Below are 14,324 nucleotides of genomic sequence, written 5' to 3'. Positions count from 1 at the left end.
CATACACTTCTGCATGTGTGCAACCCCAGACACACACACACTCAACCACATGGTCACAACTACACACCCTCACAGTGGGCGCCTCTGATCGACCCTGCCTCCTCCTCTCACCTGGGACTCTCTCCTCTCTGTCCAGCCACTCTGACCTTCCTTCACCTCCCCATTCACACCATGGTTTGTCTCTCCCCTCACCCACAGGGCCTTTGCACATGCCCTTCCTCTGCCTGGTACACTCTTTCCCTCACCCATTCCTCAGTAATTTCCAGCCAGACCCGGCAGCGCTGTGGTGGGGGGACTGTGGGTATCAGGCCCTGGGGACCGGTGAGCAGTTACTGAACGAGGGAACAATGTGGTCATCCAGCCCTTGGCCCTTTGTCTCTGGGCTGACTGGGGGAGTAGTCCTAGGAGGCCCAGTAAAGCTCAGATTAGACTAAGAGAGAGGTAGGACTGGCAGGAACCTCACATAAAGGCAAAGAAGCTGAGCCTCAGAACGGGACTGTGCTGAGGTCCCATTTGGACCTTGGCAAATACTCTTGTTTGCAGGCCTCCCTTCCTGTATTGGTGCACAGCCCAGTCCCCACCACCAGTTCCAAGGCACTGAGCACTGATATGCCCTGGGACGTGGCTGAGCCCTGCAGAGCTGCAGGAAGAATTCTGAGTGCACATTCTGCTTGTTTGGTTCTGGTGATCTGAAAGAAGAGGGTGCCTCTAAGAGAGGGGCCCACCTCGGATATGACTGTTGGTGGCTGCCCCATACGGATGGCAGAAGCTCCCAGACTTGGCCCGATGCACACGATCGCCTCCTGGCTGTGTTTCCTTCCCCTTTACTCGCACATTGCCTTGCAGCCGCACTGGTCGAGGACCACATGGCCAGCCCCAGGCTGCCTGCCCACTACCCCAAACTGCTCTCCTGATTCTCAGAAGCCCAGCCCTGGGCCTTGGGGTTGTGGGGCATGTACTTCCCAAAACACAAGTCACACCTCCTTGGGCTGGGCGGCTTTGGACTGAGGCTGGTGGGCGAATCTGGGTACCAGCTGGGGGCCATCAGGCGGGCATTCCAGTCCACAGAATGGATGATGTGGGCCCCGAGTGCCCCTCCACCAGTGGGGAAAGCCAGGACCAGGCAGGGGGCCTGCTTCTGTCTCTTGTACCATGTGGCCTCCTCACTGTTTTTATTTTTGAGGTAGCTTACCCACAAGACTTTTTTTTGGTGTTAAAATAGACACAATATAAAACTTACTATTTTAACCATCTTTAAGTTTATAGTTCAGTGGTTTTAAACACATTACTAATGCTGTGCAACCATCTGTTTCTATGAATCTGACGACTCTGGGGACCTCATATACATGGAGTCATGTAGTATTTGTCCTTCTGTGACTGGCTTCTTTCACTGAGTGGGAAGTCCTCAAGGTTCGTCCCTGTTGTAGCAGGTGTCCTTCCTTTTTACGGCTGAATAATATTCCTTTGTGTGTGTGTTTTACTTGTCCACTCATCCGCCAGTGGACGCTGGGGTTGCTTCCACCTCTTAGCTATTGTGGATGGTGCTGTTGGGAACACAGGTGTACAGAAATCTCTCCAAGACCCTGATTTCCATTCTTTTGGGCAGATACCCAAAGTGGAATTTCTGGTCGTTCTATTTTTAATTTTTTGAGGAAGAACCACCCTACTGTTTTCCATAGCAGCTGTATTATTTTATATTTCTACCAACAGAGCACAAAGGAGCCAATTTCTGTTTGTTCTTTTCTTGTTGTTGTTGTTGTTGTTGTTTTAAAAATGTCGTGCTCATGCTTTCAGGAGCGAGGCGGTATCGTGCTGTGGTTTTGGTCTGCATTGCCCCGTCAGTGATGTTGAGCAGCTTTTCATGCGCTTATTGGCCATGTGTTTATCTTCTTCAGAGAAATGTGCGTTCAAGTCCTTCCCCCAATTTCCAGTCAGGTGGTTTGTTTTGCTGCTGAGGTTTACTTCTCCGTGTGTTCCAGATAGTAACCCCTTATCCAATATGTGATTTGCAGGTATTTGCTTCCAACCCGTAGGTTACCTTTTTACCTGTTGATAGTGCCTTTTTAGGCACAAAATTTTGTAATTTTTATGCAGTCCAGTTTAATTTTTTTTCTTTTGTTGCCTGTAGCCTTTGGTGTCATATCCAAGAGATCGCTGTCAAATCCAGTGTCATGTAGCTCTTGACCTATGCTTTCTCCTAAAAGTGCTATAGTTTTACGTCTTTGATCCATTTTAAATTAATTTTTTTTTGATGTTTGGTAAGGGCATCACTATTTTTCCAAGAAAACCCCATCCTGGCAGGAGGGACCAGAGAAAGGAAGGACACACTGGAGAGAGGTACAAGCCACAGGTGGGGACAGGGCACCCCGCTGGCGGGTGGCAGCCGTGCGTGAGCTGGCCTGTGAAGAACAGGCGGAATTCCGGTACAGGAGCGAGGCGAGGGGCCACTGACAAGCAGCAGCCCCGGGTGACCGAGCTAGCCTCCAGAGGACAGCCTGTGCTGAGGCTGGCAGGCTCCCCAGGCCCAAGCTGCAAGGGGAGGGATTTGGGTTTGGGAAGGATCTGGCCGCAGAGCCATCATGTGTGGCACTGGGAGGACGCGGCCAATGCTTGGTCCGTTTGGGTGCAGCTCTGCATGGAGGCAGGGGACTGGCCTGCATGACCCCAGGCCATGTCACGTGTCTGGGCTAGACCATGTCCCAAGAGTGGGGTCACTGCAGGGTGCTCGAGACATGGAGACTTGGTGCCTGGTTGCTTCTTGTCTAGGTAGCAGTGAACACTGGTAGGAACCTGCCATTCCGGGTGATCTTTGTCCCCATCACTGACCAGCCGAGGGAGAACTGGTCACTCGGTGCCTGAGTGTACCTCAGATTCTCAAACACAAATTAAGGAAAACAATAATGACAACATGGGGCACGGCCTGCGTAGCTGGCCTTGCCTTCAGGAGGGAGGGCACTGGCGGGGAGGGCCCCAGGTGGCCTGGGTGGCTGCTGGGGACTTTGGACTCCTTTCTACACCTGAAGGGACGCCGGGTCATCAGCAGGGCCGAGGGAGCAGCCACCGGGTCCCTGTTCCACACTCTGACAGTCCAGGGTGGAGAGAGGCAAGCCTGGGGTGGCATGAGAGACAAGGCGTTGTTAATGCCCCGACACTTGTTTACAAACCTCTCTTATAACAAAAGTCCATTCGAGAAGATACAGGAAATATGGTAAAATGCAGAGGAGAAGAAGAAAAAAAAACCCTTATAATCCCACAGCCTAGGACTCACTGCTGCTTGAATTCCTTCCCTGACCTCTGCTCGCATAGTGGGTACACGGCCTGCGTGTCCCCTACCCGCAGTCCAGTGGGACTATGGGGAAACAGCGAAGTTCCTCAGCCTCTTCACGCCTGAGTCTTTCCCTTCCTCTCTGCCACCAGCACTCATTGAGTGCCCATGGTGTGCAGGGTACTGCATGGCTCCCAGGCCCCCAGGGGATGGGGATTTAGCACACAGGCCGTGCTTGGTTCTAAGGGACACTCACAGGTGATGAGGACAGTGGGGTACTGGCTGCCCCTGGCTGGGTTCCAGGCCCTGCACTGAACACTCTGCCTCGAACAGATGCTTGTGACCAGTGAGGGACAGGCTCTGTGACGTGGAGTCCAGTGCCCAGGCCACACAGCTGGGATGAGACTCATCATCTTGGAAGCACTGGGAGCACATGAAGTTTCGACCAAGGGGGAGAGGTGGCATGAGGGGCGCTTGCAGGGCCCCTGGCTGTGGAGGCAGGTGGGTCCAGGGAGAGAACAGGCCTCAGGGCCTGCTTCAGAGCAGAATTCCTGGGCCTAGCAGGCACAGAGGCCAGCTGGGATTCCTGGGCCTAGCAGGCACAGAGGCCAGCTGGGAACATGGACTGGTGGGGAGATGAGATGAGGCCCTTGGCTCTCGGGGTCTGTTGGCCTTGGGTCCTTCCCATCCAGGGCCTGCCACGAGGCGGGTGGGGGCATTAGAGGGGTGAACGCTGGCCGTGGCAGAATGAGGAGGCTGCCGGGGACAGCCAGGCCAGGACAGAGGTTGGAGGAAGGAGGCAAGACTTGTGTAGGGCAGGCTGCCGGGTGGGGGGGGCAGAGCCTGAGCTCTGGGTCTGCCCTGGTGGGGAGGGTCCTGGCTCAGCTGCTCATAGGTCATTGGGGGAGGCCTGGGAAGAGCTTGTAGGCATCCTGGGTCAGCAGGTGGCTGGCTGAGAGCTAGGCACTGAGGTGCTTACGCCCTGCCCAGGGTGTGAGCGTAGCTGTTCCTTACCGACCATCAGGGTGGGAGTAGGGATATGAAAGACACGGCCTGGGACCATGGAGCGTGTGGACAGCTCCCTTGCCTTGCGTTGTACTCAGCGACTCCCAGTGCCCTCAGATATACTTCTGGCCTGGCTTGCCTCCCACACCTGGTTCCTGCCCTGCATCCCCCAGCCCACCCAGCCCGTTCCCCCCCTCCCCCGCCTCACCCACCAGGAGCCAGGCTGCTGTCCATCCCGTGGTGCTCCCAGCCTGGGGCCTCTCTCTGCCTAGCTCTGCTCCCTATCTGTCTGCTTAATGCCAGGCCTGGGGCCAGCCTCCTCCTGGTGAATGTCCTGCCCTGAGAGAGAGCAGGAGTGACCCAGCTCCCATGAGAGGTGGTGAGGGGGGATCACCCATTTACCCTGGAATGGGACCCCACCATAAACTAAGGAGGAGCCAAGCCCCGTTGATGCTGTGGCACAGGTGGGTGAAGCCCCGGCAGGTACAGGAGATAGGGAGGGAGGTGGGAAGAGGACATCACAACAGGACCACCGTATTGAATCCTACTGACCACCAGACCCAGAGACTCAGGCTCTGGGAGGGTGAGGTTGGCCGGGTCCAGTGGGCAGGAGGGGCAGCAGGGCCCTGGACTCACTCCAAAAACCCTAAGGCTAAAGTCCTAGTATGGCTCAGGACACCCTTTCCTCAAGCACCAGGCTTCAAGCACACTGGCTCGCAGGAGGGGTGCGGGGCGGAGCTCCCAGGCACGTTTGTTTTGCCGTGGATTTGGGCACAATTCAGCAGAGTTCCGAGGGAGGGGGTTTGATTCACTGTTCCCCAGGCTGCTTCCCGACGGGATCTGAGGTGTCCTTTTCCTACTCGGCCTGCGGTGGGAGGGGGCTCATCCTCTTCTCTGTGTTGGCAGGTGAAGGGCGGACGCCCAAGGCAGGGGGGCCGCAGGGAGCGCCCGCGGCACCGGGGGCTGGCCTTCCAGCCTCACTTAGCAGCACCGCCACGGCAACCGGCAGTCAGACGGCAGCAGCCTAGGCAGACGCTAGAGTACAGCTTCCCACCGTCGGGAGGACAGGGAATGACGGCGGCATATCGGGCCCCACAGTGGCCTGGGCAGGTGGAGTGTCACCAGAGGGAGGGCTCGGCCACCTCCTCGTGACAGGCGATCACCATGCCAGCTGGAGAAGAGGTGTTGGGGCAGGGGCTGCAGCGTGGCATGGCCTCACCCCCCCACCCGCGCTGAGCGCTCCGAGGGCAGCAGGGCTCCGTCTGCCGGGCACCCCTGGCCCGCGTCTCAGCGTCCCCTGCTCGTGGCCACAGGAAGAAGCGCCCCGTCCCGTGCTCTGCATCTGGGCCCGCCGCTGCCGGACCATGGGATGTCGGCAAAGCTCAGAGGAGAAAGAGGCGGCGCGGCGGTCCCGAAGAATTGACCGCCATCTGCGCTCAGAGAGCCAGCGGCAGCGCCGCGAGATCAAGCTGCTCCTGCTGGGCACCAGCAACTCGGGCAAGAGCACCATCGTGAAGCAGATGAAGATTATCCACAGCGGGGGCTTCAACCTGGAGGCCTGCAAGGAGTACAAGCCCCTCATCATCTACAACGCCATCGACTCGCTGACCCGCATCATCCGCGCCCTGGCCGCCCTCAAGATCGACTTCCACAACCCGGACCGCGCCTACGACGCCGTCCAGCTCTTCGCGCTGACGGGCCCTGCCGAGAGCAAGGGCGAGATCACCCCCGAGCTGCTGGGCGTCATGCGGCGGCTGTGGGCCGACCCCGGGGCGCAGGCCTGCTTCGGCCGCTCCAGTGAGTACCACCTGGAGGACAACGCGGCCTACTACCTGAATGACCTGGAGCGCATTGCCGCACCCGACTACATCCCCACTGTTGAGGACATTCTGCGCTCCCGGGACATGACCACGGGCATCGTGGAGAACAAGTTCACCTTCAAGGAGCTCACGTTCAAGATGGTGGATGTGGGCGGGCAGAGGTCAGAGCGCAAAAAATGGATCCACTGTTTCGAGGGCGTCACAGCCATCATCTTCTGTGTGGAGCTTAGTGGCTACGACCTGAAACTCTACGAGGACAACCAGACGGTGAGTGTGCCGGGCTTTTGCTCTGCTTGCTCCTGCCACCACTGGCTCCTGGGGAGTGGGTGGGCTTGAGGGTATGGGCCAGGTAAGAGAGGCTGCAGTCAAAGGGGAGCCGTGGGGGCTCCAGAGAGGTGCTGTCCTGGGAGCACGGTGTGGAGTGTGGTGGCTATCACGGGCACTCTAGCGCCTGCTGTTAGCTCTCTTGGTGGCCACCCTAGCATGGACAGGTCCCACTCTGACCTCAGTGCCCTGACAGGCCCTCAGGGGGCCTGTGGCTTTCATTAGGTTTTCAAGAAAGTCCAGCCTCTTGGAGGAGGGTGGTCACGGAGATGGCGAGCAGGGCTCCCCTCATCTGCCCTGTGTGCACCCAGGTGTCTCTCCACAGCTGTGCCAGGCAGTGATGGTGTAAGGGGCCTGGGCTGAGGACACCACATCCATGGGGCAGAGCAAGCCTGTAGCTCCCTGTGGGCAGGGTCTGCCTGGCTCCCTGCACTGTGCGGTTTCTAGGGGTTCTTGCTCCTCTTCTTCTTCTGCCTGTACCCACTCCAGTGCCCTGTGTGGTTCTGGGCAGAGGGAACATCCCAGCCGACGGGCAAGGTCAGGCTCTTTGATGAGGCATTGCTGTGAGCAGAGGGCTTGGGGCTGACCAGGCCATGATGCAAGGCCAGAGTCAGGTGCCCAGGTGAGGCCCCGGGACAGTCCCAGAACAGATCCGCCAGCCACAAAGCGCTCCCTTGGTCAGCTCTCTGGGCTTCTATCTGTCTCTGCTGTGTCCTGAGGTTGGTGATAGCCTGTGCTCTGAGGCCTTCCCAGGGCCTAGATCTCGGGGCTGCTTCGTCTGTCATCTCCAGGTCAAGCACGGCAAGTTCTTCAGTGCCGGGCCGGGCTCCCAGACCGTCTTTTGGCAGGCTCTGTCAGCCAAGCCTGTGCTCACAGGTATGGCAAGACGTGGGAGGCAGGATGCCTGGGACCTAAGTTGGTCCCGTGTCTCATAGAGGGATTTGGCTATCATCTCTGCTCTCTGAACCTGTCAACTCGGAGGTGGCCCAGGTGTCCTCAAAGATGGGCCCAAGGCCAGGCTTTCTCCTGCCCGCGGTCCCACCGGCTCCGCCTTGCCCATCCTCCACCTCCTCACTGCCTCTTCTTCTCTGCTCTGGCCTTCATGGGCTTGTTTCACTCACACTCTCTGCTGTCTCCAGCCTTAAGTGCGTGACCCCCTGTCTTTGCCTGTCCCCATCCTTCAGGTCTCCCCTTAGGTGTCACCTCCTTGAAAGGCCTTCCCTGACCCAGTGCCAGCACACCCCTCTATTGCAGCCTGTCATTACAGGTGGGTCCCCACTTGTGTGCTAGTGAATAGCTTCCCACTTGGGCTGGGTGGACAAACTGCTGGACAGGCAGCCCCAGGCAGGCCCTCACATCTCTAGCCTACTCCCGGCCCTGTCCCTGGGGGGCACACAGCTGGCAGCTCTGGGCAGGGATGGCAACCCCTGGCCTGGATAGGGGGGTAGGGGTGGTTTCTGGGAGTCCTGTATTTGCCCCCTGGAGGCAGCCAGGCTCTGGAGCTGCTCAGGACATTTTCTAAAGGGAGGGGCTGGCAGCCAGGCCTGCACCCTGGTCTCAGCAGGCCTGGGTAGGTGGTTGTTCCCCAGAAAAGGAAATTCTTCATGAGAAACTCAAGCGAGGCTAGAAATTCACTGGATTCCAAATAGTTGTGACCTTTCATGCTCTACCAGCAATATCTCAGGATGGAAAACAAACAGGCTGCCGATGAAAGACAATAGCCCCCGTGGTTCCTCCAGCCGGCTGGCCGCCGTGGTGGGCTGGCCGCCCAGGGGAGAGCCAGGCCAGGCGGAGAGCAGAGCCTGCCTCTGCCAGTGCCTGCAGGCAGCTCCCGTCACCAACGCTAGCCTGTCTCTTCTGCACCCCTGCCCTCCTCTGTCCCGGCCAAGGCGAATGCATCCATTGGGGACAGGACAGGGCTGCCCCCCTGTGCCTTATTTTCAAGGGCCCTCAACTGTCCCTGGGCCCCAGCAAAGGCAAGGCAGCCAAGAACCAGCCATGCTTGATTTTTGTAGAAGCCGAGGGAACCTGGGGGCCCAGTGCCAGGCTCTGGACATGGCTCCTCAGAGCTCTTCTCTCTGGCTCGGCTCTTGAGGCCTCGTCTTCTCTCTTGACAGCGGGCTGGCAGAGCCCCCCGCCCCCATGCCTGGCAAACGAGCCACAGCCACCACCACCACCTCCCTCCACTCCCCGCCTGCTGGCATCTGCGTCAGCACGTTGCCAAGGGTAACGTCAGGATCTCTAGGCTCCTGGGCGTGGAGGGCTGCGGAGGGCTGCAGAGGGCTGCAGAGGGCTGCAGCGAGCTCAGGGCAGCACCTGGGCAGGGGGAGGCAGATTCCAGGGTGTCCTTAGACCATGGCAACGAGCAGAGGCAAGGAGCCACGCCCAGCCTTCATAAGATTCCCTGCCCTGATCCTAGAAGGATTTAACGGGCCCCCTGCCTGGGGCCCTGTCCCCCTATACAGCCCTGGCAGGCGCCTGGGGGCTCCAGAGTCTGGTGGGCCTCTACCATCCCCACACGGGGCCGCCTCGGAGAGCACAGGAGGCCAGAGCACAGCCCAGGGATGTGTCACCTGACTGATCCTGTGGGGTGGCGGCAGCTGTGCCTATTGTCCCAGTCACGGGTGGGGGGACAGGTCGGGGTGCCCAGGCTTAAGACAAGTCATGGTCCCTCCCTGAGCCACACCTACTGCCTGGGGCCAAGCCAGGGCTCCCTGCCTCTGGCCCGCCTTTTGTGAGAACACCACTTCCTGGCAGCTCTGCCTTCCTTCTGGGCCTGTCCCGTGGCCTCTTCCAAGAGTAAAGAAAGATAGGGCTTTAAACTCAGAGACTCAACCACAGCCCCACTCGGGCACAGAGATGTGCTGGCTAGCTACCCATCCCGCTGTGACAGCCCCGACAGGCTGTGTCCCCAAGGTCCCGCCTCAGGCTTCTCACTCAGCTGCCATGGCAGGGGCTCGGGCCCCTCCCCTTTAGCGTCCCACCAGGTGGGGCCCCAACACCCTGCTGGGAACCTTGGGAAGGCATGGGGGATGGGCACTTGCCCCCCAACCTCTGCCCCTGCAGATCTGCTAGTGGACTCTGGAGCTTACTAGTTGCCCATTTTCCAGTGGAGCTGTTGGTGTTCCAGGCCCTGTAGAGGGCCTATTGTGCACCTGTTGTGCACCTGCTGTGTACCCACTCTGCAGAGGCAAAGCCTGGACTAGAGGCCAGATGCTGAGGTGAACCCAAGTTTCCCGACGGCACAGGGAGCCACTGCTGGGGCAGGGGGGGGGCCCCACGCCCAGCACGGTTGTGGTGTCATTTCTACAAACCTCATGCTGTCTGGGGACACCTGCCCCCTCCTTCAGAACCTGGCAGGGAGCAGTTCCCAGGGGTGTCCCCTGCTTTGCTTTCATGCAGGACCAACTGTGGCCACAGCGAGGTGTGGTCTGGGCCACAGCAAGTCTCAGTGGGGGAGGCCTGGTCCCCACTGCTTAACCAGTAGATACCTGGCTGACATGTGCTGAGGAGGGTCCCTTGGGTAATGGGTAGGACACAAGGACATACCCTTTGGGGGGTCAAGTTCTGCAGGTGGCAGTTGCTACGTAACCAGACTCCAGACTGTCGTTGTCACCTCTGCCCAGCCCTGGTCAATGGCCCCCCTCATCCTGGGACCCTCAGTTCCCAGGGGAGCTGAACTCCAGACAGGTCCCAGCCCGCCACAGCATGAGGCCAGGCCCAAAGCCCCGTCATCCACCCAGTCTCTATGGCATGTGCTGTGGGCACAGGGCTGGCACACAGTGGTGCTTAGTGGACTGGACTGGGCGGGAAGCATGCAGGCCGGGGAAGAGCCAGAGGTTAGGGCCCTGCCTTCTGGGTGCGCAGCTGCTGGGACACTCAGCCTTTCTGGGGAGCCCCCGAAAGTGCTGGGCCCTAAGGTGGGGAGCGCATGTGCAGAGGAGGGGGCCACTCAAGGCTGTCCTACAAACTGAGTACCGCTCCCTAGCACTGCTCTGTCATTCAGCCCTAAAGGGAACTTGTTTTAGTGCTTTAAAAATCACGTGGTGTCATGAAATGGCATGTTGAAGGTGATGCATTGGATTGCAGTAAGACAGGCTTTCACCGATGGTTAGCAGAGCTGGTGATCACAGAGCTGGGCCAAAGGAGGTGATTAGAACGGGCAACAGCCAGATGTGGGTGATACCCCAGCTTAGATTTGGAAGGGCTCTCACATGTCCTTTAGTGTCCTGACCAGCCACCTTTGCAAACGGGGAAACTGGGGTCTAGAGATCATGTATCATGTGTCCCAGGGCTGAGTCTGGCTCTTGGGAGATGGGAAGTTGGCAGTGCTCCCTCAGGGACTCCAGGGGACTCTGGAATGCCCACATCCTGTAGGTACAGGGGTGCTCCAGGGAGAGCCCTGGGGTGTGGACTGCTTTCTCCCTTGGGCTCAGGAGACCTGAGTGGCTCTCAGGGTTGGCACTCCGCCCACCCCATCAGTGACAGGACCACAGGCAGCCTGAGCAGAGTACATCCCACTCTGCCTCCTGCCCTGACCCAGTCGAGGACATAGATCCAGGAACTGTGCCATGGGGACTTGGGACCGTGCCAGGAAGGCGTGCCATCGACCTGCATGGAGGCCACCGGCCTTCCCCACCCCGCACCCCCACCCCAGCACAGGTCTCCCTGAGACTGTCCTTCTGATCTCACCATGTGCCAGGGCCACATCAAATCTGTTTCAGCCTCCACAAATTGTGGATGACCCTGGGACATCAGAGACCTCCTAGACCAGAGCCAGGAAGCAGGGCCTGGCTGGCAGAGGGGCCTGGGTTCCTGGGAGTGGACAGTCCCAGGCACAGATCTGAGCTGCTCTGTAGAGGCAAAGGCACTAAGAGGGCCGGGCCAAGATGGTGCCCCCTGCGGCAGGTACAGGCGGGCATGGGGCTCAGCTTGCCACACACTCTGCCCGGCAGCATCCCCTTTACAGCGTAGACCAACTCTTTCTCTCTGCGGTTGGTTGCAAGGGGGACGGGCACACATGCATGCACAACTGGACTGCTGTCAGTACTTGTGAACAGAGCCCCCCGCGCCTCCCTATGGGCTCCTCAGGCCCTGGGCCCATCCAAGGTCCCTTGCTCTGTGGCCCAGCCCTTGTCCTAGCCCTAACAGGGCTCACCTCAGCGGACCCTGGCTGTGAGCCCATGGCCCCCACTCAGTGAATGGCCAGTGGCGATGGGTATTCACTCCCCCAGGGCCCTGGGCTTCATGTGAGTCCCCATGGGGTGTCGGATCCAGCCTGTGATGGGCAAGGGCAGAGTGGAGGGACGGTAGAGAAGGCAGCAGCCATCAGCCATCACTCCCCGACAGCACAGCCTGATGCCTAGATGTGGCCCCTAGCACTTGCCAAGTGATTTTTCAGCTCCTTCCCTCTGTTCCCAGGGAGACATGCAGCCACTGAGGCGATTGTCAGTAGCAGTTTCCTCCGTTCCGCCTTCCCTGTTGCACTGGAAGCTTCCAAGGGCTCCCATTTCCTGTCTACCTCTGTGCTTGACTCCTTGCCCTAAGTAAGACCTCTGTCAGATGTCTGCCAAACAGAAGGACAAGGCTGGGCCTGGGCTTGGGCCCGCCTGCTGCTCAGTATGACCAGCCCCGCCGTCCCTGTTCCACACTGCACAGTGGAGCTTCGGGATGCTAACACCGCCTTTTCATTTATCCCTGCCTCCTCATCCTTGTGGACCCGGTGCTGCACTGAGCGTCTCAGCCACCCTTCCGGGTGGTCACCTCCTACTGTGTCACTAGACCCCCCCCCCGGCACAGGGTGTCACTAAGCACAGCCGGGTCGCCATCCCCATTGCTCGCCTCTTCCACCGTGACAGACTTTGCCACGCGCTTTGGCAGAATCTGCACGGGGACATCCACGGTGTTCCTCGATCTCTGAGCCTGGTGGCCCTCCCCAAACAGGAAGTCGAGCAGCTTGGGCTCTGGTGTGGGCCTCCCTCAGAGACAAGTTGGGCTCAGCCTCTTGCCCTAGTGCTGACGAGCCTTGAGGGAGGGGAGCAAGCAGGCGCTCTCTGCCCTGTGCTGGCAGAGCCGGCCCCCCACCCGCCTAAGGGAGCATCCGAAGCCAGGTTGGCGGCGTCAGAGCCTCCCTCTCCGCACGCCATCCCGCCAGAGAGCTAGAGCTGGCCGGTACCAGCTCACAAGTGCCAGTCTGTCCATTTTGAGGAACTTTGCGAGCTGTTTGACATCATGTTGGGGGCTTACAATCATGCAGGAATCACCGCAGAAATTGGCAGATGCTACAAATGTGCCCCCTCTGGGCCGGCTGTTAAACATTCAGCAGCCTGCTCAGCCAGTGACCCCAAACCCTGGCCGGGAGGACCTGCGCCGGGGCAGGCTCGCTGAGAGGTGAAGTACAGCGTTCGCCGTCTACGTCTTTCTGGAGAGCTGGGCAGTGCCCCTCTTTCTCAGACTCAGCAGTCCCTGCTCTGGCCCTGTGACCACAGGTGTCATTTCTGTTCACGTTCATCCCATCCCAGAACAGCAATTTGCCAGAGGCTCCACGGTCTAACCCCCTCCCACTCTCCCCAGGCAGATTTACGAGAAGCCTTTCTGCGCGGAGAAGCAGACTCGGAGCTGGGTAGTTTTGCTTTCCCTCTGTCAGCACGTTAGCAGACTCACATGAGCCCATCTGCTCAAGCTCAGGCCCGTCCTGTGTTCTTCTCCATCTGAGAGGACAAGCCCTTGGGATACTCAGTCAGGAAGCATTTCTCACACCTCCTGCGTGTAGCACGCTCCCCGTCCAGGCACAGAAATGATCATGTCCCTTCCTCCCGTGAGGTCAGATGAGATTGGCATCACGCAGCCCCTGAAGGGCTGGGGTGGCTCTGCTAGCACCCATTTCCATTGGCCCTGTGCTCACTGTGGCCAGCTTCAAGGCACCCCTGTGAAGCAGCTGTCTGGGTTTAGAGAAGCTGGGAGGGTGTGCTCTGCCCCAGAGACCAGCTTGCAGCAGAGAAGAGGGGCCCAGGCATCTGGGACCCGTGTGGATTAGGATGAAGGTGGGAGTATTGATCTGTACTCACCGTGGACCTTGCAGAATCCAGCCTGGCTGTGGGAGCTGTGGGAGCAGCCAGCAAAGGTAGGCTCGGGGGCGGGGTGGGGGGGAAGAGCTAGGGCCCTGGCTGCCCTAGAGAAGGGGCAAGGTTCCGGGTGCCGTATCCCATCCTCAGCAGTCTGGGGTGGACATCAGTGCCCGCACACCCTGAGATGGTGGAACCGGGGTTTGCTGGGGCAGCTGCGTCTTGTGCCATCTGTGCACTTCCCCCTCTGCCACCTGATTGTTCTAGAGGATGCCCCTTCCACCGACACAGAACTTCTCCATTCTGTGCTTACTGGGAGCTTCACGGCAGAACTTGCCAGCCTGCATCCCACTTGGCCACCCAGCCAGTGCGATAATTAATTTCCCCAGCACATGTGTTCTGGTCCTTACGCACACATCAGAACAGCTCTGGGTTTTAAGACACAGATTATCATTGTTTTAAGAGATTTCTAGAATCCGAGAACTGAAAAACAACTCGTCCACTTACCAAGAACAGACTGGAGGGAGGAAACTAAGAGCAGTGGGGGCCAAGCTGACTTGGGGACCCTCAGTAACTGGCATAGGTGGGGACGTTGGAGGTCTGCCATCCAGGGGAGTCCCACAACTGCCCTGAACAACACCAGAAATGCTTCTGTGCTAACAGGTTGCGGGTGGGACCCCTCTTTGCCCATCTGTAGGGCACCCGAGGCCCCACTGGCTCTGATGGTCTAGAGGTTCTGGGGAGATTAGAGGAACAGTCGGCTGGGGGGAAAGACGGGACTGTGGGTATCTGAGGGGGACACTGAGGATGGAGCGAAAGGCACCCCTACTCCCTGTGCCTGGCTCC

At 59.0% G+C, this 14,324-nt stretch overlaps 2 protein-coding genes across 2 annotated transcripts in view; one reads left to right on the top strand and one right to left on the bottom strand.

The window, feature by feature from the left end:
• Positions 1-14,324, bottom strand: part of RSPH14 (radial spoke head 14 homolog) — a 78,986-nt gene that overhangs the window by 27,489 nt on the left and 37,173 nt on the right. The window lies entirely within an intron of this gene.
• Positions 1,713-14,324, top strand: part of GNAZ (G protein subunit alpha z) — a 40,481-nt gene continuing 27,869 nt past the window's right edge. Inside the window, exons 1-2 of the mRNA XM_002929538.4 lie at positions 1,713-3,766; positions 5,177-6,357. Coding sequence (XP_002929584.1) covers positions 5,635-6,357 — 723 coding nt within the window. The 5' untranslated portion in view covers positions 1,713-3,766; positions 5,177-5,634. The remainder of the gene's footprint in view (positions 3,767-5,176; positions 6,358-14,324) is intronic.

The sequence above is a fragment of the Ailuropoda melanoleuca genome, chromosome 14 (assembly GCF_002007445.2).
Source record: "Ailuropoda melanoleuca isolate Jingjing chromosome 14, ASM200744v2, whole genome shotgun sequence".
Taxonomy (NCBI): Eukaryota; Metazoa; Chordata; class Mammalia; order Carnivora; family Ursidae; genus Ailuropoda; species Ailuropoda melanoleuca.
The sequence above is the reverse complement of the archived record's forward strand: the minus strand, read 5'-3'. Positions and strand labels throughout refer to the sequence as shown.